The following is a 27,818-nucleotide window of genomic DNA, read 5'->3' as shown; positions in this document are numbered from 1 at the left end:
ACATGTTGAAAGGCAAGGTGGGGCTTCAAGGGAAAACCTCTAAGACAGCCCAGTGTTTACCTTTCCCCTCCCACATAGTTTACACCTGCTGTCAGAACTCTTAAACCTTTCCTTGAAAGCCTGCAACACACTACAACACAGGGAATCCCATAGCTACTCACAAACACGCGGAAAGGGCCCGCTTCATTTAATCCACCTCAGGTAAGACCTCAGTTTGTAACTTTTACAGCATAAAGGTATGTTTTTATGGTCATCGTGGAGGATATAAGGTTTCACCAAAGGTTGAAACGCAGACACACAGTTCAGAGGGTTCATACAAGGAAACTCTTTTCTACAGCATTTATTAGACAGATTAATCATCTTTATTTTTATTAGCATTCCAGCCATTCCTGTTCAACTATTTCAACTGACCAAATTAAAGCAAAACTATAGATTAATGCAGACTCTAAATATGCCACATTTCAAAAGTACTGAATAGTTTAACTTTTTTGTTAAGCTGTGAAATGTCACTAGACACTGTAACATTTTAGCTCAGGTAAAATGGTGTGAAAAACATGTTTCAAGAGAATACAGGTTTTTTAATTATTAGCTGCCAACAGTTCACTTTGTTCTGATCAAAGTGCTTTACAAATATACACATGCATTCACGGTATGTACCCATTATGAGTAGGTTGTGCCATGTACTTCATGACGTGACAGACAGATGGAGTTTTGGTCAAACCTGTTCTGTAACATGCCATTGCGTTCTTGATTTCTCTTTCACTCCCTCGTTCTTGTTCTTTTTCTGCATGAGGCCATGATTTAGAGAAATATCTTGTGTGGGTGAGTGCATGGGCAAAATCGAAGAATAGAGAAAGTGTGTCTTCACTGCAGCAAACACTGTTTTCATGAGGCTTCTTTACACTGCCAAATGGTTTTGATGCGACTGGCACAAAAACAATCTCTTTCGTAAGCAGTGAAGGCCAAACACCCACCTCATGCTGAAAAACAGCCATTCTCTGTCTGCCATTCTCTATCTTTGAAGCCCTGAATGAGACATGGCCTTCACAACCTCTTCATTCTTTGCAAAAGTTGTTAAAAAAATTTAACTTTGATGGACTGTGAGCCTTCGCATTTTCCAGGTAGGCCTAGTACATTCTGCCTTCCAAGGATTCTCATCTTTTAGGCGGAAACACAGAAAAGTGTCTTGTCCCTTGCAGAGGTGTCACAAAAAAAGTAAAAGTGAAAAAGAGAAACATATGCCTCTTTTCCACTGCCAGTTTTCTGGTAGGCCTAGCTCGACATAGCGCGACTCGGCCGCCACTTTTTGCTTTACGATTGAGCTGTGTCGTGCCTATTCAAAAAGCAATAAGTGGCGGTCGAGTCGCGCTGTGTCGAGCTGTAGGCCTACCAGAAAAACAGCAGTGGAAAAGAGGCAATAGTTTCCTTCCAACACAGGTAACTTATCTAGGTAACCAATATATGTGTGTACTTGTCTTACGATCTGACTCTGCGCTGGTTGGATCTAGTTTGTGGTGGGTCTTCTTGTTGGGTTTTTCAGTAAAAACTCAGTCTGTCTATAGATATATATATCTCATTAGGCACAATGGAGTCAATGGTGTAACAGCTGTGTAATATCATGTGCTGCTAGTGTTGTACTTACACCATGTATTTACTTTTACTTTTAGTTTTGACACCTCTGGTCCCCTGCCACTGGCTGTTTGAGCGACACTGAGGCCCAGAAACGTGGTTTCAACATTGTGGTCTCTGGCCCTCACCTCCCCACACACACTCTGAGCTGATAACTACCTCACGTGCCACACCTGTTATCACAGAAAGCCCCAAACAAAGCTTGTCATCATTCATTCTTACGCTCCATTCCAGAGCTCTCTTGGTGTAGGTAGAATAGCATGCTGTTCTTGTGTTGACATTTCATCTCACGTGTATCCCACCAGGGAATGGCCTCAACCACTATTGGTCTCCTGCCTGAGAAGCACTTCCTGTGCTCGCTGTGTGAGCACATCTTCACCAGCCCCGTCACCACTCCCTGTGGCCACAGCTTCTGCAAGGTGTGCCTGCGCAAGTACTGGTCGCAGGGCGGGGCCGAGCGCTGCCCGTCCTGCAGGAGGGCCTTCCCCGCGCGACCCCATCTGAGCGTCAACCGCATCCTGGCAGACGTCACCGAGAACTACAGGAAGACGCGGCAGGCGGCCAAGGAGGAGGTCCAGCACCCTATGGAGACACCAGAGAGGGTATGGTGCTGGGATTTATACAATTATACCATTCGAACCACCAAGAAGGGTGCATACACAAAACACAGTGGGCTACCAATATCCCCAGAAGAAGTTGGTTTGGTGCCTTGTTTGAAGGCACCTCATGTGAAAATGAAATAAGATCCATGTCTCAGATTACAAGACATGTCAATGATTAATCAGAATATATTTTTTTTTTACATTTCAAGACTGAAAGTTCAAACCGATCGGGGGGGAGGGGGGCCGCGCTGTGGCGCAACACCCATTTGGGATTACATTGCCCACAGGGACCCCGGTTCGAGTCCGGTCGGGGTCATTTCCCGACCCTGCCCCATCTCTCTCCCCCAGTGATTTCCTGTCTACTCTCACTCTGTTCTAAAACAATAGAGGCTAAAAAAAAAATACTTATTAAAAAAAGGAAGTTGATGCCGATCTAATTCCAGCATCCTACTGACCTGTTTGCTCAGACAGCAGAGGAGCTGGAGAAGATGATTGAGGAGAGACATGTGAAGATGGAGACGCTGAAGATGTCCTTGCAGCTACTCAAAGTAAGTAGTCCTGTTGCTAAGCAACCAGCATCAGTGATTCTGTAGGCCTATGTATGCATGAAAAGCTCTACAGCCGTCACAGATCTCCTTTATGTAGCTGTATGCAGGTTGTAGACTTTTAACTCTTTGCATCATCTCGCCCGTAACCCTGCCAACAATAACAGCCAAAGGTTTGTCTGGAGGTATTCATTCCATGAACAAGAGCCATAATGCAGGAAATTTGACAGAGCTTGTTGTGAACAAAAGCGAAAGGTGTTGTCATAATGTGACCTTCCTCTGGAAGGATGTCCATTCAGTGTTTGGGAAAACAGGAAGCAAACTCTGAACTCTACACACTGTACACATTGATGTCTCCTCAGAACACCTAGAGGGGCTTGTGTTTTATTGCCTGATGCCTTCTCTTTTCTTTTAACAGCTTTTATTGATTTTCTTCAGCGAAAAGAGTACAATAACAATGATGGAATGCACTCAGTGAAAAACCCTCCCCAGTAACAGAAATATAAGTAATGTGAACATAAACAGCACACACACACACACACACACACACACACACACACACACACACACACACACACACACACACACACACACACACACACACACTGAGAAAAACTAATAATAGAAAGAGCTGAGGGCGTCATCTATCTTTCTTGCATTGGGTCTTGTATCTCATAGGAAGGTGTTCCAAGTTCTCTCAAATTGCTGTATGGAGCCATTAAGCGTATAGCATATTTTTTCCAGTTTTAAAAAAGACATTGTGTTACTTATTCACTTCTTAAATGTCGCGGGACCTTTGCTCCTTCCATTGTAAGAGTATGTAAAGGGCATTTTGCATTCTCAAGACTAAATGCATGCAGACCAAGACCAAGTCATCGTTTGTGGAACAGACTTGAGAGTGAAACATTCCTCTGATTTAAAATCCTGGTTCTGATTTCTGCTACAGAGCTGGTGCCAGAGGGAGGTGCGGGAGAGCCACCGTGTGTTCACGGCCCTGGTGAGCTCCATGGAGCAGAGCCACAGGCTGGTGGTGGAGGCGGCCGAGGCCAAGGAGAAGCAGGCGGAGAGCAGAGTCAAGCGGCTGCTGAAGGAGCTGGAGAGGGAGATCCGGGAGCTCAAGGGTGGGAGCCCCCCTCAGGAGGAGCAGCAGAGCGAGATGAAGAGATGGGTGAGCACAGAAAGACTACCTTTTCAAAAATGTTCTTCGGGGCATTTTTGGCCTTTTTTACGCTAGTGCAGTGAAACGTTGAACAGGCACTGAGTGGGGGGAGAGAGACGGGGAAGGGTCAGCAAAGGACACGGGCCGGAATCAAACCCGGGTCAGCCGTGCAGCAGACAAGTGCCCTACCATTAGCGTGGTTAGTGTACTGTTAGTGTAATTCTTTTCTCAGTTTTTTACTGCTTTCTACTGTCATCTTTAAACTTCTTTCTTTTTTGGGAGACGGGATGACTAGGCTACTTTCTTTTTTATTTCCTCTTTATAAATCATTAAAATAAGTATAGCCTAAATCAAACTTCTCTCTTTGATATGTATTAATAGATCATCAATTACACTGATGTTTACTTATGCTCTCTCTTACTAATGTATATGCACCTATTGACATTTTATTCTTATTCATATTCATAATTTTACTTTACATTTCATCGTGTACAGCACACACAGTTGCTTATTCATGTAAAATGTCATTTGTAAAAAAGTTGGCCATAGCTGGCCTGTATTGCCACAAAATTTGCATAACACACTGTTACCAGGAAGCTGGTACACAGTTCAAAAGATGTAGTGTTAATTCAACACTATTCCGTCAAGTCAAGTAGCTCATTTGTCCCAACTTGGACAATTGTTTTGCAGTGGTAATTTACACCAGGGCTTTGAACCGGTTCAAGGAACGAAAACGAAAACCAGGAACTTTTTGTATTTTTAAGGGAGCAGAAACGAAACCGGAAACGTTATTATTTTTTATGTTCGGGAACGGAAACACTTATTTAAAAATAATGGTAACCAGTTAATACCGGTTAATACCGTTCCTCAAACTCAAATTATTTTCCTGCGCACGTTACCATGACGGCTGAGGTTCACGTCCTGTGTGACATCATACATTCTCTTACTGAATGGAGAGAGAGCTGTGGATTACTAAGTCTCCACTCCACATCTTAAATAAGAGAAACCACTGCCATACAAAAGGGCAGAGTTTCCATTGCATCATTGGAAGATATTGCAGAGAAGCGCGTGTAAAGCGCATCGAGAATGTTCAACGTTATTGGGCATCCATGGGCGCTTCAAATATGCACAAACTCATAATGTCCATCATAGCGACCCAAGTCAGCATGGAGCGCGCATTTTCATCATTGAGGTTTATTCTCCACTTAGGTCGTCCCTGAATGACAACATTCTGGAGGGAATTGTTTTCATCCGCTTGAATAAACAGTTTGGAAGTAGGCTGACTTATTTGCACTTCCGTCTTTCTTGGTTAATTAACGTTAGTTAGGCCTATGGGGAGTAATCAGCTGACAGGAACGAAATTAACCATTCCGGGAACAATATTTTTTTGTTCTAACCGGTTCGGGAACGTCAATTTATTAGTGGAACGCATAACCGGAAACGTTATAATTCCGTTTCTGTTCGGAACGGAACTTTTGGAAAAAAATAACGGTTCAAAGCCCTGATTTACACACACACACACACACACACACACACACACACACACACACACACACACACACACACACACACACACACACACACACACTCCCACAAAACATTATAAAACACATAAAATATTTAACAAACTAGGTCTATGCAGTCTTCGACTGCTAAAGGTTTATCCTCGAAACGCGATGCTTCCAGTCCCCCATCATTCCCACCGCTGCTGTCCACCTATTTATAAATGTATAGGCTTAAAACCAAACAACTATTGAGGCAAGGCTTAAACATTTTGGGGCGAATCCATACACCCGGTAAGAAGTTTTTGGTCAAACAAAAATTCGGCCATCTTGAATTCAGCCATCTTGAAAGTATTGGCCTCGAAAATCTAATCATAACATGTGCTGGCGGTGGCGCACGCAAAAACCATTACATCCCCAGTGCTCCACCTTTTGGGGACATTATAATAAAGTGCATCGAGGAAGTGAGATTCAGAGTTTAGTGAATAATAATAAATAAAATGCAATGGACAAGTAAGATGCCCAGTGTAAAAGATACCTAAAAATAAATACACAACCTGACATAAGGCTTTGTGTGGTTAGTGGAGAAAGTTTGGAGAAGGTTGTTGTCCTGAGATGGCCCTATTATATTTTAGTGTGGAATTAAACCCTGCAAAGCCATAGGCTGTACTGTAAAACAGTTTTAAATTCCACTCTCCGTGAATTTACACTAAATAGATGGGGACCATATTATTCTCAGAATAGTCTTATTGACACTACAAGTCGATTGGCATGTCTGCCTCTTTGTACCTCCTGAATGCCCATGGTCACTAGAGAACAAAACACTGCACGACTCAAGCAAGCCACTCCTGCTTGTTATGCTGCTGCTGCTCACTGTTTTCCTCTCTCTGTAGAGTTGTTGCGTCACTCTGCAATATTTCACATTCTTGACATTCATTGGTGGAATGTTCTAGAGCTCACGCATCACTCTAGATGCCACGGAGATGAGGGATTGGTCCAAGGTTTCCTTGGAGACGGACCCGTGTGTCGGGGAGACCAGAAGGGCAGTGCTGGACTTGGCTGACAAAGTCCTGATGGAGGCCAATCGGCTCTCCAAGTCAGGTAGGTGTCAAATACGTATACACCATTAACAGTATAGTGTTGAATCAACACTACATGTTGTATTTTGCTGTAAAGTTGTAACAAAAAGTAATTTTTAGAGAAGTAAGCTCCCACACACTGTTCACAGTTTCAGTGTTTACGTGCAACATTTCGGTCTTCTGATAAATAGACCGAAACGTTGCAAGTAAACACTGCAAAAGAGAACACTGTGTGGGAGTTTTCTTATCTTACGTTGGTAACCCATGCGCTTCCCTCTTATGCACCTGACCAAAGGAGGTGTGCAAGAATTCTAATAAATAATAAAAAAATAAATTAGGTGTCTTTTACAGTATAATACTGTATTTGTCTTTACAGTAGCCTATGTCACACATTCTCTTTTTTTCCTCCAATTTTCTGTAGAGCTTAAAAGACTGAAGAAATACTCAGGTGAGCATTATTTTTTCACTGTTTCAAATAGCCACCCTGAATTGCCTCCTGTCATTTTCATGCATACGTTTGATTTTTTTGTGTTTATTTATTTGTCCGGCTCTCCAGTGGATATCAACTTGAACCACCAGACAGCGCACGCCTTCCTGGTCCTGTCAGATGACAAGAAGCAAGTCAGGCACGGTGACAAGAGGCAAGAGGTCCTGGAGACTCCAAAGAGGTTCGACCGCATGACCACCGTCCTGGCCAAGGAGAGCTTCCTCTCGGGCAGATACTACTGGGAGGTGGACGTGGTGGGCAAGACAGAGTGGGAGCTGGGTGTGGTCCGACATTCGGTGAACAGGAAGGGGAAATTCACCGTCTGCCCCGCAAACGGTTTCTGGACTCTGAGCTTCAGGAACGGGAGCCAGTACATAGCCAGCACATCCCCTCCCACCTGCCTGGCAGTACGGCACAAGGCAAAGAGGATCGCTGTGTTTGTGGACTATGAGGAGGGAAGAATATCTTTCCTCTGTGTGGACAGCGGCGCCCACCTCCACACCTTTATGGACGCTTTCACAGACAGGCTTCATCCGTTCTTCGGCCCTGGAAGGCCACACGGAGGCAAGAACACAGCCCCTCTTGTCATCAACAGCAACTGCTGCAGCATCTAGACACATAGCCAAGCAACAAGCATAGAAAACACTTGACATTACAGTATATTCACCACTCTGATTCATGAAACTCAATCAAACTTTCCACATAGCTACCTGTATGTGGTCCAATCACTGACCATGTGGATTACTAATTTGTGATTTATATAATATGTGATTCCATCTGCACTTCCCCCTTCCCAAAATGTGAATAGAAATAAATATATAATTCCTATCCCGTGTTCAGCTTGTCTATAAAAAAGAAGCAGTAGTTGAATTCATTCATTATGTCATCCTCTTTCATGTTGAGAGTTCCTCATTCATGAATGCAAACGGCCTTGCTTTCAGAATGGTGTCTAGCTGGTTACCTAAAGATTATATCACCAAGATCACATGAGTGCACAAAGCCAGTCAGACTGAGAGCATTTCACCATACAGGTGAAGAGGAAATGAGGGAGGTCATCTCAGCCATGCCATTTGGCTACATTTGAAACAGGCAGTGGAGGGCCACTGAAAGGAGTGTTACATAAAACAGAAATGGGAAAAAAAAGAGATCCTTTAAGAGGCCGCAAAGACGTGCCCCCAGCCAGCTGAACCCATAAACCATGAGTGTGGTATGGAAAAAAGGGGTTAAGATGAAAAGAGAAATCTCACATCAAGTAACAAGAAGGCAAAAGATGAAAAAAGAAAGACAGAATGGATTGATGAGTGGAGCCTGGGGGGTTGGGGGGGTGGTGGTGGAGGGAGATTGGTGGGGGAGGGTTGGGTTCGAGGAGACAGAGGGCGCGAGAACAGCAGGGCATTGTGCTACAACGCCAGGCACTGGGAGACACACACTCAACACAACACATTCACGCATTCACACACGCTGACACTGGCGCGCACACAAGCGCGTGCTTCTGCCCACTGCCCTGTGCACAGACCCTTCACTGGCATCCTGGAGGGCAGACCCTCGCTTTCAGTCCTCTCCTCACCTCCCGATCGACCAACAAGCAGCAAGGAAGAAGCCCACTTTGGATACACCATCCACCTGTGCGTGAAGGCTACCTGTGAGCCACACTGAGAGGCAAGGCACACAGCACCATAATCTGGTGGTATATCCAGTCTCCACAGATTGATGCAGCAATACAAATTGAACCTTGGACTAACTCAAGAAGACTCGGGAGAGCAACAACCATCGGGCTTCAATCACTTGGTAAGACCATCTTCCAGACCCTCTAGACGAATCTTTTACACATCTTTTAGATATTCACGTTTTTGTGCAATATTTCCCCAAATATTATGTATTTATCTAACTGACATATTGGTCGCTCATCGCAGAGAATCAAGGCAATCATTATATTCAGGAAATGTATGAATTGCTCAATGCCCTTGTGGACCTCAACTTCATCTATGTCATGGACATGAGCCCAAAATCCTGACGTTGGTTTCTTGTCCTGAAGTGGTGTCCTGAAGCAGTGTGTGTGTGTGTGTGTGTGTGTGTGGCAGATGTGTGTGTGGATGGAGGCGATTGACTTTCAGAGCATGCATGAACAGCGGACCCCTGGTCCTGCTTGGCCCACTCCAGTGTGCCCATGAAAAGCGTCTTGTGTTCGGGCACGCCTCATGTTTTCCTGAGATTATCCCCTCGCTCTCCCAGGCGAAGCTCTCCACCCACGGCGGGTGTGAAAAGAACCCTTTCTCTCCTAGCCCTACAGGAATCCACTAATGTCCACTGTCCACGCCCGTTCCAAAATACTTATGATAAGGACATGCTCTGTGATGTTTTAGATTATGCAAATGATGGTACTATTGAGAATAATAATAGTAGAGTTCCATCAAACAATGTTTGGGCTTTTTTTGTGTTGTGTGTGTGTGAGTGGACGGTTGTCCAGATGTCAGATGTCAGATGGTTTGTGAATGCAGCAACCCACATGGCTTCATTTTCAACCGCTTGTTGCTTATCTGATTCGCAGGCCTCATTCTGACAGCCCCCCTTCAGCATCTGTGTGGACAAGGAGAGGAAAAGAGGGAGAACGAAAAGAAAACAAAAGACGAACTTTTTCACCACCACAAAGTGGTGAAACTTTTATCCTATCCCAGAGATTTTGAGTGGACTGTTCACTAACTTTTAGAGACACACACACACACACACACACACACAGTTGTTAGCCACCCTCACCTGAACATCGTCATGGCGACCACTGGTATGCAACTTCTGGGCCTGGTCTGTGGCATCATTGGCTGGGTCGGCGGCTTCCTGGTATGCCTGCTGCCCATGTGGCGAGTCACGGCCTTCATCGGCAACAACATCGTCACGGCGCAAATCACATGGGAAGGCCTGTGGATGAATTGCATTGTCCAGAGCACGGGTGAGATCCAGTGTAAAGTATACGACAGCCTGCTGGCCCTGCCCAGCGACATGCAGGCCGCCCGCGGCTTCACGGTCCTCTCCATCCTGCTGTGCTGCCTGGCTCTCACCCTGGGCATCCTGGGCGTCAAGTGCACCAAGTGCGTGGGCCACCCCAGCCTGGAGGCCCGGTTGGCGCGCATCGCCGGGGCCCTGTTCGTCATCGCGGGCTTCCTCTACCTCGTGCCCGTCTGCTGGGCCGCGCATTCCATCATCAGGGATTTCTACGACCCGTACGTAGCCGCGCCGCACAAGCGTGAGCTTGGCCCTGCTCTCTACATGGGCTGGGGGGCCGCGGCCATGCTGCTGATCGGGGGCTCTCTGCTCTACGCCGGCTCCAGTCCCCCAGGGATTCCCTCCTCACCCACCTTCAGCAGCGGCGAGAGCAGTCCCCGCCGGGCAGGGGGGGCCTCGCAGGTCAAAGGTTATGTCTAACACCGCCAGCGATGAACAGCAACAGCAACAGCAGCATCTCTCGACGCCACCACCTGCATCCTCTATCTTAGTATTCCCAATTGTAATAGATTGAATTTTAATGTTCCTATATTGCTATTTTGTATCACGGTCACGGCCGCCCCCAGGTTACGGTCGATTTGTGGAGGTATTGAAGAGAAATGTGAAATCATGTAATTATTATTATTCCAGCTCTTATGTCCTCCAATAACATTGTCTACGTGTGTGTATATAAAACAATAAAAAATATCCTCTGTCCCTCAAAATGATGTGGCTGCACACTATTTATAAAGGTATCATCCTTGGCAGAGTTGGATGTGAAATTGTTACAGTACTTCAGGTATTACTCTGGATGTGTTGTTTCACTGGATAGCCACAACTTTTAAATTATTCTCTACTTACACATTTGTGTTTTAAGAGGACCAAGAAAAGAACATATGTCTAACTGTTTATATTGTCAACAATGGCAAGACTTGTTGGAGTGGAACAATGGTTTGTGCATTGTTGTGCTTGTGTGGATGTGACCACCAGGCTTGTGTGTGTGTGTGTGTGTGTGTGTGTGTGTGTGTGTGTGTGTGTGTGTGTGTGTGTGTGTGTGTGTGTGTGTGTGTGTGTGTGTGTGTGTGTGTGTGTGTGTGTGTGTGTGTGTGTGTGTGTGTGTGTGTGTATGTGAGACCGACCGTATAATGCATATCTCTACACTACTGCTCATATTCTCTTCCATGGTAAGCCTATATTGTGGCTGCAACATAGTATTCCGAGCAGACCTCTTGCCTGGTCCCGAAGATCAGACAGTAATGTCTTGCCTTTTCTGGTACCACTGTACACACTGGCCTCTCAGTGCCAGGACAAAAGGCTCCTCACTAAGGCAAGGTGGTGACATCATCTCGTGTAGAATCACCCTGTCTCCCATTGTTTTAAACCTGATTGTGGAAGTCAGTGCAAAGCCAGGTCAACCACTGTGCTGATTCAGTACACACACAGCAGACCTACAGCTGCCCATGAATTAAAACTTTGTAAATATTAAATTCAAAGTGGACCTTAAGAGTTGTTGCTTCTGTTTATTGTCTGCTTCGTACCCACTGTGATGTAGCTATTGTTAAAAAAAAAAATCTTTCTAACAGTGGCACAGTCGGCTCCCACTGTATGAGGCCCTCTGCCTCTGAGTGCTGCCAGGAAGACAATGGTGTTTTGTGGTGAGAGACCAGTGGCATAGGGTGACTCATGTATGACCTAATGGCTCTGGTCAAGTGAGGAGGAAGTGTAAAATATAACAGGATTATAAGGGCTCTGTTAATGATATGAAATGAATGCTTATCACAACCACACAATGACAGAGGACATTAAAATTAAGCTAAGCAATTTTGGCAACTGTAGACCATACCATAGGCCTGCTCATATCATAATAAATCAGCATACCCTATAATAAATAATCACCAAAATAGTAGCCTAGCCTATAATGTATCAAAATGAAAAGAGGTCTAAGCCCTTTGGAAGTAGAAGTACCCTAATTGGAAAAATACAGTTGCATTAACAGGTCCTCTGAAATTAACAGAGGGAGGCTTTATTAGGATGGTCTTGATCTTGTGGTTCATTCTAGATTGCCTACGAAACTCTACGACACAGGGGAAGCAGGAAGTTCAGTTCGATACAGACAACTTTGCCTGGGTTGCACAAGCTAGCAAGAGGAGATATTTAAACCGTGTGGTCAGCGAGTTGAGAACCTTGTGTACATCATGGGAAAGGGTGGCGGAACATTTGAAAGACTTCTTGGTAAGATGCATAATAAGTAATTGTTGAAAATATTTGAATAGAAATGTGTAAAACGAGCATTGTTCTTGACAGCGACAGGGCCGTGGCTCGCTAGCCCTAGTTAGCAAGCTTCGTCACCTATTGTTTATCGGAAAGTCTGGGCCTGCATATATGCCTGCCACTTCTAACCGGTTGACAAAATTGATTAACCTTGTCATCGTCTTTTCATCTTGGTATATATTAATCGTTTGTTCTATGCCTGTCTTGTATAGTGTGTATCTTTAGCTCTCCGGCAGCTAAATCATTAGCGCGACTAGCTCTAGCTCGCCAGCTGATTTCTCTGATTATTATGAGCTAGCTGGCTGAAGTTATCGAAACAGTTGTATAGAGGTAGCGACGTCTATAATATCGGCTAAATGTGGTTTGTGAACAGAAGGCTTACGGTAAGGTTGGTTGAAGAATCACATTTAAATCATGTTATTCAATGGATCGGTTTAATTATGGGTAAGGCAGTACACTGTCAATTTAGCTAGTCACTAGCTTGAAATGGCACACACCTAATGATGTGATGTCTACTGAGTTGCCACTCAACACATTTTAATACACTCAAAAGTAGAAGGAACGTAGGCCTATCTCAATGATCACTCTTTTTTTAAATCGTAGTTGGTTTAGTAGTTCCGTATCCTGGCTGTTCCATGGTACACTGATGGTGTGCGGTTTGTTGCTTCATGTGATGCACTGAGAAAATATCCCTCCCCTCTGGAATTTCTGGACTGGCAGAATCAAAATCAGCAGTGGACCTAGTTCTATGCCAGGCATCTTACTTACTAATGGCCTTTTAGCCACTCCAAACGTTGGTCCATAAATAATGTCTAATACGGAGGGTAGATTATTGGCTCAGTTTCTCTCTACAAGTAGCCTACTGTGGTGGAAAGGGTTGGTGGTTTGTTCCTGGCAAGAATAGTTGATGCACCAGGAATAGAATGTATACAAGCAACTGATTTCATATTTCCAAATCCGTCCTTACGGTAAGGGAGGTTTCGGAAACCTTTCAGTGAAGGACTGCTACCAGAGAAACAGTGTTTTCTACTTGTTTGTGAAAGTTATAAAATAAACGGGACTTAAACTGGCCCACCACTTTTAAATTGACAACACTGCGTCATTATTTAATAACTTGGCACTTGAGCATTAAGATTTGACAACACTGGAAATAGATGATGATTGAGAACAGTGCCTTAGTCAGGTGGTATGTCTAGAGGGCCCATTGTTTTGGAGTTGCCATCTCCTGTTGGGTTACCAGGTGCCTGTAGGTACCGGGATGGTGGTGGCCCCTCCTCAAGGGACTGCTCTGTTCACGACCTGGATTGTGTTGTGTATGACACTATTATTCACTTTCAGACAAGGCCACGAGCCAGCTCTTGCTGGAGACAGACTGGGAGTCCATTCTGCAGATATGTGACCTCATTCGCCAAGGTGACACACAGTAAGTACAGATGACCCATCTCCTTTTCTCCATTCTTCTCCACTCTACCCATTAATCACAGAGATTGTAATGATACTACATGTCTTCTGAGGTCAGCGTTTGCATTCTTCAACAGGGCAAAATATGCAATCGGTGCCATTAAAAAGAAGCTAAATGATAAGAACCCCCACGTGGCCCTCTATGCCCTGGAGGTAAGTGGTAATATTTGCTGCATCCCATAAATAATTGGACATATCGTTTATTATTTACATCTAAATTAACTTTTTACATCAACAGCCAAAATGGCTAGTAAATGCTGATTTACCAGCCAAACACACACTCACTAATGTGTCAAAGCTAGTAATTTGTTCTTTTCTACCAGCCAAACTTCACCAGCTTTCACCGGTTGGCTGGGGTTAATTTAGAACCCTGTTTACATCATCAACAGACCATAACCTCTCTATAAAATATTGGTGATAATCATTAAGTCTTCAGAGGATTTGAGAACAATTTTTTTTGTCATGTTAGTGCCAAATGTTTCAAATTATAAGAATGGGCAGTCATGGCTCAATGGTTAGAGCGCTGGCCTTTAGATCAGAGCATAGGGGTTCAAATCCCACTCTTACCAGCACCTTCATCCATGGCTGAAGTTCCCTTGAGCAAGGCACCTAACCCCACATTGCTCCAGGGCCTGTGACCATCCCGTACCTACACAACTGTAAGTCGCTTCGGAAAAAAGCGTCAGCTAAGTGTAATGTATGTAATAAGAACCAAGGATTTGTCTTTGTAGGTGCTGGAGTCTGTAGTGAAGAACTGTGGCCAGACAGTCCATGATGAGGTGGCCAGCAAGCAGACCATGGAGGAGCTGAAGGACCTCCTGAAGGTGACCTCTCCTCAATCCATTGCCCTTTGCCTTTCCATTTGCCATCCGCAGTCAGTTTTGTATTTATTTGGGATCATTTTTACCATTTTTATTTTTCCATATCCTCTCCTGTTTTTAATTTGTGATTAACTGTTAAGTATTGGCATAAAATGCAGAAATGAATTATCTTCACCTTGAAAGCTACAAGGGGAAATGCATACAATATTGAAGAATAGAACTGCAAGGTGAAAGAAATAATCTTGAAAAATGGGAACAGTGTGGTAATATTGATCTGACCGAACAAACATCTTGACACCACATCCCGCCAAGCCTTGTCTATTAAGCAGAGCAGTAAAATGACTAACAGACACATATGCCTTGCTCAGGTCTTCGGTTATAGCAGAACCTTGAATTGAACTCAGTGATTGAACTGACTGGTGGTTCTATAACATGATACGATACAATATCACTGTCTGCCACAGAACTAACACTGTTACTTCCCAAAGCTAACAAATTGGCATGTCTTTTCTGTTGATTTTTCATACCTGGTCACTTCTGCATTGTATAATTGACTCACGTTTTGTATGTTGCCCAGCAGCACACAGTTCTGCTGTGAGTGTGGATTGGCTGTGTTTATCCACCATTTTGCACATTGTCATTACAGTTGACGATGCCTGATGTGCACTGATGCGGTTGTGGCACATTAATGTACTGACTGTTATCCTAAATGGCTTGTGCAAGTCAATCGTCTTTATTTTTTGCTTTTAATATAACCAGAGATCTTGCACAAGAACAGTACCACTACCCGTAGTACCAGGAACATTCAGAGAACTTCATAGTAATAACAGAATGTTGCTGTGTGTGCACAGCATGCGGGTGTGTACGTTGTGGTTGGAGAGTTGCTTGTCACTTGTTTCCCAATAGAAAGTGTGTTTTGTGGTCAGATCAGGGGAAAGTTGGAAAAGGATGCTGCTAAACATCCTTCCCCATAGCCCTAAGCAATACAGTGCTGCTTCTGTGTACATCCCAAACAGTAGTGATAAGAGATAGTGAGGAGAACATGGAAATTCTGTGGTCATGATGACTGCTATTTTCACTCTGGCAGGTTTTGTAAGGTTTGGCAGCAGAACGCATTACTCTGCCTTTCTCTAAATGGCTTTTGCGTGGAATGTTTATTTGTTTCCTTGACAACTTTGACTTGTCTAGTTTAGAGTTAGGTTTTTGGGAGAAACGCACCAATGTTTTTTTGTCAGCATATTGGAAAATATAAGTCATAGACTGTTTTTTGGTTCAAACGTTGTGTAGACTCTAAAATGTTTGAATGTTGTTACTGTAATGGGTAAGTGTTTTCATGAAAACACGTCAAAGCTTGTTTCCCCATGAAATTCCAAATCTTTTCAGTTGCAAAACAAACTACTTTGGAATAACAAATGGGTTTATAAAAAATACATTGGTGCATAGGCCCATAATGAAAAATATTGAAGTTGTTCAGTTAGGTGTCTGTGAAAATATGCTGATACAGAAATGTTGTTATCTGGCATGGATCGGCTCTTGAGGTTGCAAATGTGTATGGCTCCTTGTAGTCTTTCAACATCTTCCTTGTAAACATGCTTTGTAGGTCACTAATCTGCAAAGGCAAAGTGTAGTAACTACAGAAACATTGAAACTGATGAAGGCCTTCAAAGATTTGGTATTAGGTTGGATATTGTAGTTGCTGCAAATTAGACATAGGAATGTCTCTAAAAACGGACTCATTTGGGCCATAAAGTTTTGTCACGAGATAAAGGAGGTGTTACGAAGACCATTTTCAGTCTAAACACAATGTTGTTACTGCACTTTGCCTTTATAGGGCAGTATAGTGGGACGTATATGATCCATGCCTTCCTCTTTTTAGCCTTGTTTTCCTTCAGAAGAGGGTGCTGTGCTCTCTGTTGTTGTCTTTGTAGACTTTAGGCTGAGCTGACTCATCCAGTGCACTTGACTTCCTGGTGATGTCACTGGGTCACATGCTCTGGCCGACAGATTAGCCAAGGGGGACTTCCTGCTCTGCTCTGCCCTTAGCGACTGTACACAGGAGTTAGGAACTAGCGCACGGAGCCTGGCACAACACAAAACACTGGCAGGCTAGACTATTCCACTAACAAACGGGCAGTGTGTTTCTGTAGTCAAATGTTTGTGAGGTAATTATGTCTCTCTCTCTCACGTATTGGAATGCTGGCAGTGGAAATGTAGGTTTTCTGTCATGAGTGAAGGTTTTCACTGTGAATGTTTTTGTATGTGTAATTGATTGAGAGTGGATAATCTGGCTTATGAGTATGAACATGGGTATTGCTGGTGTGTTTGTGATTTGACCTGTATGTATTTGACTTTGAACGTGTGTCTAGCACAGTTAAACTGAAAGTGATTGTGGGTAAGTCCAAGTGTTTTACACCCTTTGCGATAAGTGACACAGTGACACAGAAAGTGTGTGTGTGTGCTTGCGTGCGTGCGTGCTTGCATGTTTGTGTCTGTCTAGCAGTGTGCGCATGTGATGGCATAAACCAGTACTCATAAAGAGGTTTCTCCTTTCCTCAAAAACAGACGGAGCCCAATGTCAGGAACAAGATTCTCTATCTGATCCAGGCGTGGGCCCACGCCTTCCGCAACGAGCCAAAGTACAAGGTGGTCCAGGACACTTACCAGATCATGAAGGTGGAGGGTGAGTTGTGCCCCCACCCCCCCACCCCCACACTCACACACACAGCTCTCTTCTTCTCAAGCAGTTAGCTTCCGAAGCTACATATCCCCATTTCGCCAGTCGTAAAATAATAACACTACAGTTAACACGAGTTTATGGTTCCTCCCTTTGTGTATATTCTGTAACGGCGTACTGCTGCGTTATGTGCACTGTGCAATAACCCTAACCTTGTGGTCTAATGATAATAATTTGTTATGCACTTAATTGCACTGTATCTGATTGATGCAACAGCAAAGTAAAATAAACTATAGCTCAATAACATTGTAAAATGCACCTGGCTAAGTGCATGCTGTTATCTCATATTTGTTCCCAACATAGAATTCAGGAACACATTTTTTGTTTTCAATAAATCAGTTGTTTTTCGACGGCCTTCTGCTTAAAGCCCTTCTGTTGTTTTTCTCCTTGTTGAGCCAATGCCATCTCCAATCGTCTCTGCTTGCAGGTCACGTGTTTCCAGAGTTCAAGGAGAGCGATGCCATGTTTGCAGCTGAGAGAGTAAGAACAAGCCATTGTTGCCGTTTGGCCCTTTGTGCCTTTCAGCATTCAAGAAGATTGATTCTTTCATTGCTTTTCTAATGTGTGTGTGTGTGACTTTGTGTGTCATCAGGCCCCAGACTGGGTGGACGCAGAGGAGTGCCATCGTTGCAGAGTTCAGTTCGGCGTAATGACACGCAAGGTGTGATTTATTCATTTCCTTTTTTTTCCTGGAAGTGACCAGCACAGATTGAGGGGGTGTGACAAATTTCTGTTGGTCCGTGTGTATGTGTTGGATGCCTATGCCATACGAGTGTGTGTGAGAAAAAGTGACGCTTTGAGTTTGAATGAGGCACAAAAGTGTGTGTGTGTGTGTGTGTGTTTGTGTTTGTGTTTGTGTTTGTGTGTGTGTGTGTGTGTGTGTGTGTGTGTGTGTGTGTGTGTGTGTGTGTGTGTGTGTGCGTGCGTGTGCGTGTGCGCGTGCGTGCGCCTGTGCGTGTTTGTCATCATGCTGACCTTTCACTCCTTGGCTGCCCCCATCACAGCACCACTGCCGAGCCTGTGGGCAGATCTTCTGTGGCAAGTGCTCCTCCAAGTACTCCACCATCCCTAAGTTCGGCATTGAGAAGGAGGTGCGAGTGTGTGAGCCTTGCTTCGAGCAGCTCAACAAGTGAGTTCACTCAGGCTGGGGGTTGGTGGGTGGGTGGGTGAGTGGGATGGAGTGGGTTGTTTTTATCAAAGCTCTCATTTTTATATAACTACTTTTTCTTTGAAATCGTGCTCACTTTGTTGCTCCACGCTCACTGGTTTCTCTGGAAACTTGAGAATTGAGATGAAGAAAGACGGGCTTTATTGCATGTTCTCTGAGTGAGCCCACCAGCATGTTAAGCTTTTTTAAGTGTAAATGACTGTTAGCCTTTTCTTTCTGTTTCGTTGTCGTGTGTGTGTGTGTGTGTGTGTGTGTGTGTGTGTGTGTGTGTGTGTGTGTGTGTGTGTGTGTGTGTGTGTGTGTGTGTGTGTGTGTGTGTGTGTGTGTGTGTGTGTGTGTGTGTGTGTGTGTGTGTGTGTGTGTGTGTGTGTGTGTGTGTGTGTGTGTGTGTGTGTGTGTGTGTGTGTGTGTGTGTGTAAAAAAACAGAACTAGCTTTTTGGACTGAGCTCTTTTTTTCTTTCATGAATGATCTACGACTGCCTGTATAATGTGTTTGATGATGTAGCTGTGCTTCTTGGCTGTTGGTTGTGTGCTGCTTGGAGCACTGGCCTGGCTGTCTGCAGAGATTTACTCTTGCCTGTGTGTTCCTCCCTGATCCCCTCTTCTCACCAGCCACCCCTCCCTCTCTCCCCCTCCCAGGAAGGCTGAGGGCAAGGCTCCCACTGCTGCGCCGTCCGAACTGCCCCCCGAGTACCTGACCAGCCCGCTGTCTCAGCAGTCACAGGTGCCAATGCGACCACGCGTAGCCAGTAACGCTCTCTGAAAGACAGAGAAATTCAAAAGTCACGTAGATGCTAAATTCGGGTAGTAGTTTAAGTGTTGTCTTGCAACGTACAGTACGTAGCTGGTCCTGGTATGTAAGATTATTGTTCCTCTGCTGTACTGTTGGAAAATTGACTTTCCCCACTTGTTCGTTGTGCACTTATGTCATCTTTGCCAGAAGAGTTACTGTGGTTTGGTGTCAAAGACTGAATCACCTTGAACAGCTGCAGTGAAAGTTTCAACAAGTTGAGACTTGTGAAAGAGTTGGGCGCTACATAATTTTGTGTGTGTGTGCTTCTAAAAAGCAACCACATAAAGTTTGTGTTGTCATCCCATCCACTGTGTTCCCGTCAGACTTCTGACCTGGTGGCACCAACATTGCCCCCACAGATGCCCCCTAAGCGCGATGAAGCGGCTCTGCAGGAAGAGGAGGAGCTTCAGCTGGCCATCGCCCTATCACAGAGCGAGGCCGAGGAGAAGGAGCGAATGGTATGGACTCATGCACACACTTGAACTATGATTCTCATTTTCTCTAGTACTCCTTTTCTACAGATATTTGCATTTAGATTGGACCCTCCCAAACGAGGCGTTTCAATATAGTAATGAAACTGAATTAAGTTTGTTAACTTTGCAAACCTTGTCTTCAATTGTGACTTTTCTGCACACAAGATGCTGATTCCCTATTTAAAGATTAAAAAGTGTGTAGGACGGACAACATGAGGGTCTTTCTTCCCATCCTCGACCTGTGATTGTGGCCTCACGTTTTACTGACTGTCTCCGTGGAGAAAACAATTAAGTTTCCCCGCTGTCATTCTAGCCACAACAACTTTTGGAGGACTATTCTTCATTCATTTTACCGATTGCAAATGAGAAAATAATGCAGAGATATTGAAATACACTTCTGTTGTCAGCGACATCATTGTGAGGCCACAAGCATGCAAGGGAGCCAGGGAGTTTGCTTATTAGAAAGAACCCATGGTGTTGGAGTGACGAGCATGATGGTGACCATTGTTTGACCCATGACCTTGCCATGACCTTTGTCCCTCTGTGCCGTTCCCACCCACAGAGGCAGAAGGGCTCGTACGGAGTCTACCCAAAAGCTGACCCCACCCCTGTGACCTCCTCGGCCCCTCCTGTCAGCACACTCTACTCCTCTCCGGTGGTCAGTCAGCTTTCCATTTGCTTTCCATATGAAGACACATTTGTTTGTATGCCTCAAAGACAAGTTAACTTTTTTGGACCCTCTGTTCTTCTCCTTGTTGTGGACTCTTTATTTGTTGTCTCTCAGAAGGGGCAATAGCACAGCAATGCTTCTCCACCACTCAATCATCATTTTCTTTACATTTTGTATTTGTATTCGCAGGGTGTGCTCATAGCATTTTATATCGGTCCACATTACAGTTGATGGCATTTTCATTAAATCAAAACATGCATAATATTGTTGCATGCGAACATGCATAACACAAGTTGAGGATTGGCTATTATGGTCATGCAGTTGGCATGTTTTTTCAAAGACTAATATTACAGCCAGATCAAATATGAAAATAGATACCAAGGCAGAAATATGAATGTCAAATGATGTGATGTGTATATTTGGAGCAAAAACATCCTTTAGCTAACTACTAACGTGTGATTTTTGTGACATTGTAGTGATGCTTACTAACTGATGTTTTTATTGGATGCAGAACTCCTCTGCCCCCTCAGCTGAAGATGTTGACCCTGAGGTAAGTACGGACACTTTGAGTTTTACCACAAGGAATACCTTGGCTAAAGAATATTAATGAAGAATATTAATCTTGGCTGCCATAGAATTATGTGTATTATTGTTTGTGTGCTGTAAAGTCTTTTCAAACAAGTCTTCCAGCCTCACTAGCACCTGTGCAGGCATAGAACCTGTATCGCATCATGACCGACTGTATTCTGTTTTCCTCAGTTGGCTCACTACCTAAACCGCACGTACTGGGAGAAGAAACAGGAAGAGGTGCGCAAGAGCCCCACCCCCTCTGCTCCAGCTCCTGTGCCATTGGCTGAGCCGCCCATGCCGGCCATGCCAATCAGTCAACCTGTGGAAACCCCTCACCCCACCGCTCACACCACCCCTCACACCCCTGCTCCTCAGCCGGTCAATATTGTGGAGGTATTTTTTTAATATTTAAGCCTTGAACACGCTCTTTAACATACTAAGCCAGACATGGGCAAACTCAGGCCCGCGGCCACATGCGGCCCGATGTTATATTTCACATGGCCCACAGAGACTTTACAAGAAAACCTTTGAATCCAAAGGGATTAATCTCACCCAGCATTGTTAAAATGGCCACCCCAACGGTCTTTCAGGTTTGAGATAAACCATGTAGGCTACTGTTCATCTTCCTAAGTCAGTGATCTTAGCAGCTGGCCTTGTTTTCCTGCTGTAAGTGAATACAGGTGAATACAGTCAAATTAGATGCATCTTCACCTATGATGTACTATATTTCTAATACATATTCTTTCTTTATGGTCCTAAGAGCCCAGATTATGCATTCTGTTAAATTAAGTTATTATATGGTGTGACGTCATCGGTCGAATGCTCCATTCATTTCAACGGGGCTCCCCAACGTTCGCATGTCTGTTATTTTTCGATAACGGACGGGTTGGTCTATAACAGACCGCTGTCAATGGCAACAAGACTTTTCACTGCTAAAGCGACTTTTCAACAAGACTCTAATCAGCTGCTGTGATAGACAACACCTGTTGTCCTGGCTACCTAGCTGTTGCCTAGCGGTGTTCCACAACGGCACTGTTTTTTTTTGCGCAGCAACAATCTTTTGACATTAAAAAGTATAATAGACTTAACATTAAATAGGGCTAAAGAAATGTCCCCGCCATGTGTGAATCATTTAAGTATATCCATATAATAAGCGGGTTAACTTTCGGCGAGTTGGTCGCTTTGTGGAATAGCAGCACTTCAGAGAGAACAAGACCCCTCCGCTCCGCGTCGGGGTCTAAAGATTCTCTCTGTCGTGCTGCTATTCCACGGTAGCGACCTTCTCGCCGAACGTTAACCCTTACTTAATAAGTGCATTCATTTTGGTTGTGGTCCATTGGTTTAATCCAGTGTAAGGAGTAGCCTCAGTGGCCCGAGTGTTGTTGTCAATATCAGTAGCCTTTGATTGAGGTTTCCCCCTGTGCTTCCGTCCTCAGCAGCAGTACCAGAACGGCGAGTCGGAGGAGAACCACGAGCAGTTCCTGAAGGCGCTTCAGAACGCTGTCACCACCTTCCTGAACCGCATGAAGAGCAACCACATGCGCGGCCGCAGCATCACCAATGACAGCGCCGTGCTCTCCCTCTTCCAGTCCATCAACAACATGCACCCACAGCTGCTGGAGATCCTCAACCAGCTGGACGAGAAGAGACGTGAGTGATCATCATGCCCCCCATGTGTGGCTGTCCAGTGGGTGGGCTACAATGTTGCACCATGTCCTAACACTAGCTCCATCTGTCCTCTGAAATGTTATATTATTGTCCACATTGTGGATGTTCCCATTACCCACTCATAAAAAGTAGATATAGTGAACAGTGATTTCAAAACACTGATTTCATTTCAAATAATTCTAAAACAGTGAAAAATGAAGCTATCAGTGTGTGTGTGTCTGTCTGTGTCTGTCTGTGTGTGTGTCTGTCTGTCTGTGTGTGTGTGTGTGTGTGTGTGTGTGTGTGTGTGTGTGTGTGTGTGTGTGTGTGTGTGTGTGTGTGTGTGTGTGTGTGTGTGTGTGTGTGTGTGTGTGTGTGTGTGTGTGTGTGTGTGTGTGTGTGTGTGTGTGTGTGTGTGTGTGTGTGTGGAGGGGGGGGTGATTGTGTGGGATCTGAGGGGGGTTGGGTGGGAGGGCTAAGGGCTTTGTATTGATTATGTTGTTGTACATGTGTTGTTCCATTTACTTTGATGTTGTTGAATAAATAAAAAATTGATCACAAAAAAAAAAAGAAGCTATCAGAAAACATGCACTGGATAACCGTTGCAGAAAAAGGCATCAAAGGCATTTACAGATGTGAAAGGTTAATTTTTGTGTTTAGAGCTTTACCTAGTTTTAGTTTAATTCCATCATCTTGTCTCTCTTTGCCCATCATGGGATGTTTCCAACATTGTTTACATGTGTAATTTAACGAAGCTGCTGGCCCTCTCACTGTCTGACACTGTTAATAAAGAATCGTTTTTTTTTGTGCCTTTATTATCGGGTAGGGCAGTATTGCATATAGGAAGTAGTTGGGAGAGAGATATGGGATAGGGTTGGGAAATGACGGTTGGAAAACAAACCTGGCTGTCCCTGGGCAATGTGGCCCGTATATGGTACGGCGTATTAGTGCAGTGCGCCACAGTGCCCCCGTAATTGAGAGTAGCTTAATGGAGAATACTTGAGTGTTTGGGCAGTCCGCAGCAATGTAATGGTGTTTTCGTCTGTTTCTCTGTGTGTCCTAGTGTATTATGAAGGTCTGCAGGACAAGCTGGCCCAGGTGCGGGACGCACGCGCGGCCCTGAACGCTCTACGAGACGAGCACCGGGAGAAGCTGAGGCGTGCAGCAGAGGAGGCCGAGAGGCAGAGACAGATCCAGCTGGCCCAGAAACTGGAGATCATGAGGCAGAAGAAACAGGTGAGCAAGAGAGACCGACTACTCGCACAAGTCTGCGCCCAGAGACCTGATGCACATCTTTGTAGTCTGTCTAAATGGAAAACATTCAATTCTCTAATCGTTCCCTCTTAGTTTGTGATCGATAGGTAAGGCTACTGAAATAGTAGCTGGAAAGAAACATGTCCACCAGTTTGTTTTGTCCTTCTCTACTTACCTCAGTTATAAATCAAAGTAACTTTCCAAATATCTCTAAGCTCTGTATATTTATGATCTTGTACTGTAATTGTCAATAGGAGCACAGTGGTGAAAAGAATATGCCAGTTTTGTAATGTAATGATGTAGGCAAATAATAGAGTGGCTCTCTTATTTACCTGCAATTACTGGTCCTTTCCCGTGACGCACCAGATTGTGAAGTACAGGAGCACGGGCAATATCTCAGTTTTGTAATGTAATGATGTATTGTTGTGTGGACTGCAGGAGTACCTGGAGATGCAGAGGCAGCTGGCCATCCAGCGGCTGCAGGAGCAGGAGAAGGAGAGACAGATGCGGCTGGAGCAGCAGAAACACACCATCCAGATGAGGGCCCAGATGCCCGCCTTCTCTCTGCCCTACGCACAGGTACCTACACTGCCCTGCAAAACCAAAGTGCAGTGACTACGTAACTTGTCAAAATTGGTCATGATGGACCACAAAAAAAAATCCATTTTGTACCCTGATATTGCAGATGCAGTCATTGCCCCCCAACGTGCCAGGAGTGTACCAGCCTGCCGGCCCCCCTAGTTACCAGGGCACCTTCAGCCCGTCCAACTCTGTGGAGGGCTCCCCCATGCACGCGGGCTACATGAACCAGCCCGGACAGACTGGAGGGCCCTACCAGGCCATGCCCCCCACAGGTGAGGCCAGACACATTGCTGTTCTGACATGCTCCTTGCTCCATCTTTTTATTGTCCATAGTTTATTTTGGATTTTACAGTTACAGAGTCATGCACAATAGAAACCGTTATGATATGCGTGTAACCATATTACAGTGTCGTTTACTTTTTAGTAGGTTTTTTTTGGCATTAGATTGTATGGTAGCACAAAACAAGAAAAAAAGGTATTTTAGCTCCATCTAAGAAAATGTGTATTCGAGGTGATAACTTCTCAAAGTCATGGTTTAAGTTAGAATTGGCAGCCATTTGGTTTTATTCATTCATTCATCTTGTAATGCACGTCCTTATGTGTTATGTTAGATCCCAACATGGTGAATGCCTACATGTATCAGAATGCTGGCAACAACGCCCAGGCCCCACCCCCAGGCCAAGCTCCCCCCACCACCACCCCAGCGTACTCCAGCTACCAGCCCACCCCCACACAGGGCTACCAGGTGAGGGGAGGCATCATATGAAAGAGCTTTTTATACATGGCTTAAAAGAAAAATTTGTGCTGGGCTGTTTGTGTCCATTGTTAATTTATAATTGTCTTTTTTAACTTTGATTGTATTACACATTGATTTACACAGTGATCTAGCAAAATGTGATGCAACTTTAACGTCCTAATTTTGTGAAATACTAACAATTTACCAGTAACACTAATGCCCATGTCTCGTGTGGAACTTTAATTGTGCAATAAAATGCAATGCCTTCAATGCAATAATACCAGCATATTTACACAAGAAAACCTTATGTTATTGCTATTCCCTGCAGCTAATTATGTGAATTCCTTCGTGATCTGGGTACCTCCTGAAATGCCACACTCTCAAATTACAAAATTCAGACTGAATGTCCGATAATGCCAAATGTTAAAATCAGATCAATTTAGATGAACATTAAACCTCCAAATGATTGAATTGAAAAAGATGATCTGTGAGTCTGTCATTGACTCTCAGTGTCACATGCTGTTGCATGGCTTTGCATGGCATGGCACCTAAGTAATGGCACCTCTCCAGTACAGCATCCAGTGTGACTTTGACCTGGGTTGCTGATATTGATAATGTTATAATCCTCCCTTCACCCGTGTAGAACGTGGCGTCTCAAGCCCAGAGTGTCCCCCACATGTCCCAGGCTGGTCCCACTAACGGCATCGCCTACATGGGCTATCAGCCTTACAACATGCAGGTGGGTACAGCTCCTGATAACACTTCTGCCCTTTTGGTCTTTTAGGTAAATGGTAAGTGAACTTCATGCTTTTTGATTCAGTGCTAAAAAAAAAACAGCATGCATCTTGCAGCATGGCAGTTTGATCAGATCTAGCCAGCAACCTGACAAGCAGTTGGCGATCCATCGAAGTAGCACATTCTTTTTTATTTTATTTTTTTTAAAGGAAGTACTTGGAATCAAAGCCAGATATTTTGTTTTTATCCGGGGTAGTTTATGAATGTCTTAAGTCTGGCAAAGTCAGTGGGTCATGCGATGATACCGATGACCATTATTTGGGTGATATACCAAAATGGTTCTTAACCCATTGAAACCTGATGCTGCATATACACTGCATTGACTTACGTGCCTTTTTTTTTTAAGCGTGCGTATGCAAGACCTGAATGAACACATTCTAATGCAAGACGGGGCTCCTGGCCTTTGAATGCAACTTATTTCATATTTTTATGTGCTTCGGAGGCTGAGATACAGTCCCAGGAAAAAGTTTGTACACCCTTTGAAATTTCTTACCTTTCTGTCAAAATTGGTAATAAAACATGGTCTGATCTTCCCGGAAATCACAAGAAGGAACAACCAGAGTCTGCTTTAACTAATTCAACCCAAACATTTAGAAGTTTTTATATTTTCATTGGCCATAAGATGTAAACATTCACAGGACAGCAAGGCATAAGTAAGTACACCTTTGCATTTAATAGGTTTTAACCCTCAGTTAGTCGCAATAACCTCAACCAGATGTTTCCTGTAGTTGCAGATCAGATTAACAAAACAATCTGGATGTATCTGGTCTCCCTCTTCTTTAGAAAACTGTCTCTTGTCAGCAAGGTTTGTGGGATGTCAGGAGTGCATAGCTTTCTTGACTTTATTCCATATAATCTCAATTGTTTTTTGTCAGGGCTTTGACTGGGCTATTCCAGAATGTGTATTTCATTATTATGAAGCCATTCTAAAGTCGATTTGCTTCTTAAATATGGGTTGTTGTCACATTTCAGCACCCATCCTCTTGTGTGCTTCAACTGTGTGACAGACTACCTCACTTTTTTCTGTAAAATATCTCGTTAAACTTCTGTGTTCATTGTCCCACTGATAATAGCAAACTGAAAAGGGCCTGAGGCAGCAAGGTAGCCGCATATAATGATGCTCCCGCCACCATACTCAAAGGTGGAGATGATGTTTTGGTTAAGGTGTGGTTCTCCAGTTCTCCTAAAAACATGACATTGTGTGTTCCCCTGAACAATTCAACTTTGGTTTCAATGTTGGTCTACAGAATATTTTGCAGCAATTCTATGAAGCATATAAATGCTTTTTCGCAAACCTCAAAGGTGCAGCAATATTTTTTTGGACAGAAACCCCATTAATTTTAGATTGGCAGAATGAATCCCATTTTTACCTATTCTTGGTTACATCTCCTCTTCTGAGTATGGTGGCGGGAGCATCATTATATGCGGCTACCTGGCTACCTCAGGCCCTTGACAATTTTCTATTATCAGTGGAACAATGAACTCAAGTTTATTGTGATATTTTACAGAAAAAACGTGAGGAAGTCTGTCACACAGTTGAAGCACACAAGAGGATGGGTGCTGAAATGTGACAACAACCCATACTTTAGAAGCAAATCGACTTTAGAATGGCTTCATAATAATGCAATACACATTCTGGAATAGCCCAGTCAAAGTCCTGACAAAAAAATTTGAGATTATATGGCATGAAGTCAAGAAAGCTATGCACTCCAGACACCCCACAAACCTTGCTGACGAGAGGCAGTTTTCTAAAGAAGAGGGAGACCAGATTCATCCAGATTATTTTGTTAATCTGATCTGCAACTACAGGAAACATCTGGTTGAGGTTATTGCAACTAACCGAGGGTTAAAACCTACTTAATG

At 44.2% G+C, this 27,818-nt stretch overlaps 3 protein-coding genes across 10 annotated transcripts in view; all 3 read left to right on the top strand.

The window, feature by feature from the left end:
• Window positions 1–117: 117 nt before the first annotated feature.
• On the top strand, window positions 118–8,263 carry btr02 (bloodthirsty-related gene family, member 2). 2 transcript variants are annotated; one of them, XM_063220937.1, is made up of 7 exons: window positions 118–201; window positions 1,935–2,231; window positions 2,699–2,779; window positions 3,723–3,944; window positions 6,391–6,538; window positions 6,938–6,964; window positions 7,073–8,263. In XM_063220937.1, the coding sequence occupies exons 2-7, from the start codon at window positions 1,938–1,940 to the stop codon at window positions 7,615–7,617; spliced, it is 1,317 nt and encodes a 438-aa protein (XP_063077007.1). In that variant the 5' UTR covers window positions 118–201; window positions 1,935–1,937; the 3' UTR covers window positions 7,618–8,263. The 2 variants fall into 2 exon arrangements, with proteins under 2 accessions (XP_063077007.1, XP_063077001.1); XM_063220931.1 differs by having other exon boundaries at window positions 2,675–2,779.
• Window positions 8,264–8,363: 100 nt separating this feature from the next.
• cldnk (claudin k) lies at window positions 8,364–11,489 on the top strand. The gene is made up of 2 exons (XM_063220921.1): window positions 8,364–8,791; window positions 9,552–11,489. The coding sequence occupies exon 2, from the start codon at window positions 9,770–9,772 to the stop codon at window positions 10,418–10,420; it is 651 nt and encodes a 216-aa protein (XP_063076991.1). The 5' UTR covers window positions 8,364–8,791; window positions 9,552–9,769; the 3' UTR covers window positions 10,421–11,489.
• Window positions 11,490–12,052: 563 nt separating this feature from the next.
• hgs (hepatocyte growth factor-regulated tyrosine kinase substrate) overlaps window positions 12,053–27,818 on the top strand; it is a 19,234-nt gene continuing 3,468 nt past the window's right edge. Inside the window, exons 1-19 of one of the 7 annotated variants that reach the window (XM_063220878.1) lie at window positions 12,053–12,211; window positions 13,589–13,673; window positions 13,789–13,864; window positions 14,443–14,535; window positions 17,095–17,212; window positions 17,694–17,746; window positions 17,859–17,927; window positions 18,271–18,395; window positions 19,075–19,159; window positions 19,588–19,686; window positions 20,264–20,359; window positions 20,883–20,921; window positions 21,131–21,334; window positions 22,381–22,591; window positions 23,652–23,824; window positions 24,281–24,421; window positions 24,528–24,696; window positions 25,036–25,169; window positions 25,804–25,899. In XM_063220878.1, coding sequence (XP_063076948.1) covers window positions 12,175–12,211; window positions 13,589–13,673; window positions 13,789–13,864; window positions 14,443–14,535; window positions 17,095–17,212; window positions 17,694–17,746; window positions 17,859–17,927; window positions 18,271–18,395; window positions 19,075–19,159; window positions 19,588–19,686; window positions 20,264–20,359; window positions 20,883–20,921; window positions 21,131–21,334; window positions 22,381–22,591; window positions 23,652–23,824; window positions 24,281–24,421; window positions 24,528–24,696; window positions 25,036–25,169; window positions 25,804–25,899 — 2,103 coding nt within the window. In that variant the 5' untranslated portion in view covers window positions 12,053–12,174. Of the gene's footprint in view, window positions 12,212–13,588; window positions 13,674–13,788; window positions 13,865–14,442; window positions 14,536–16,054; window positions 16,695–17,094; window positions 17,213–17,693; window positions 17,747–17,858; window positions 17,928–18,270; window positions 18,396–19,047; window positions 19,160–19,551; window positions 19,687–20,263; window positions 20,360–20,882; window positions 20,922–21,130; window positions 21,335–22,377; window positions 22,592–23,651; window positions 23,825–24,280; window positions 24,422–24,527; window positions 24,697–25,035; window positions 25,170–25,803; window positions 25,900–27,818 lie in introns of those variants that run through there. The other 6 variants (XM_063220872.1, XM_063220859.1, XM_063220866.1 and 3 more) reach the window with 6 other exon arrangements.

Source organism: Engraulis encrasicolus, chromosome 2 (genome assembly GCF_034702125.1).
Source record: "Engraulis encrasicolus isolate BLACKSEA-1 chromosome 2, IST_EnEncr_1.0, whole genome shotgun sequence".
NCBI classification, from domain to species: Eukaryota; Metazoa; Chordata; class Actinopteri; order Clupeiformes; family Engraulidae; genus Engraulis; species Engraulis encrasicolus.
The sequence above is the reverse complement of the archived record's forward strand: the minus strand, read 5'-3'. Positions and strand labels throughout refer to the sequence as shown.

Coding starts and splice junctions, on each gene's coding strand:
- btr02 (XM_063220931.1), top strand. CDS start 1,938: ATGGCCTCAACCACTATTGGTCTCCTGCCTGAGAAGCACTTCCTGTGC. Junction 2,780..3,722: donor TGTCCTTGCAGCTACTCAAA/GTAAGTAGTCCT, acceptor TTTCTGCTACAG/AGCTGGTGCCAGAGGGAGGT. Junction 6,539..6,937: donor CAATCGGCTCTCCAAGTCAG/GTAGGTGTCAAA, acceptor AATTTTCTGTAG/AGCTTAAAAGACTGAAGAAA.
- cldnk (XM_063220921.1), top strand. CDS start 9,770: ATGGCGACCACTGGTATGCAACTTCTGGGCCTGGTCTGTGGCATCATT.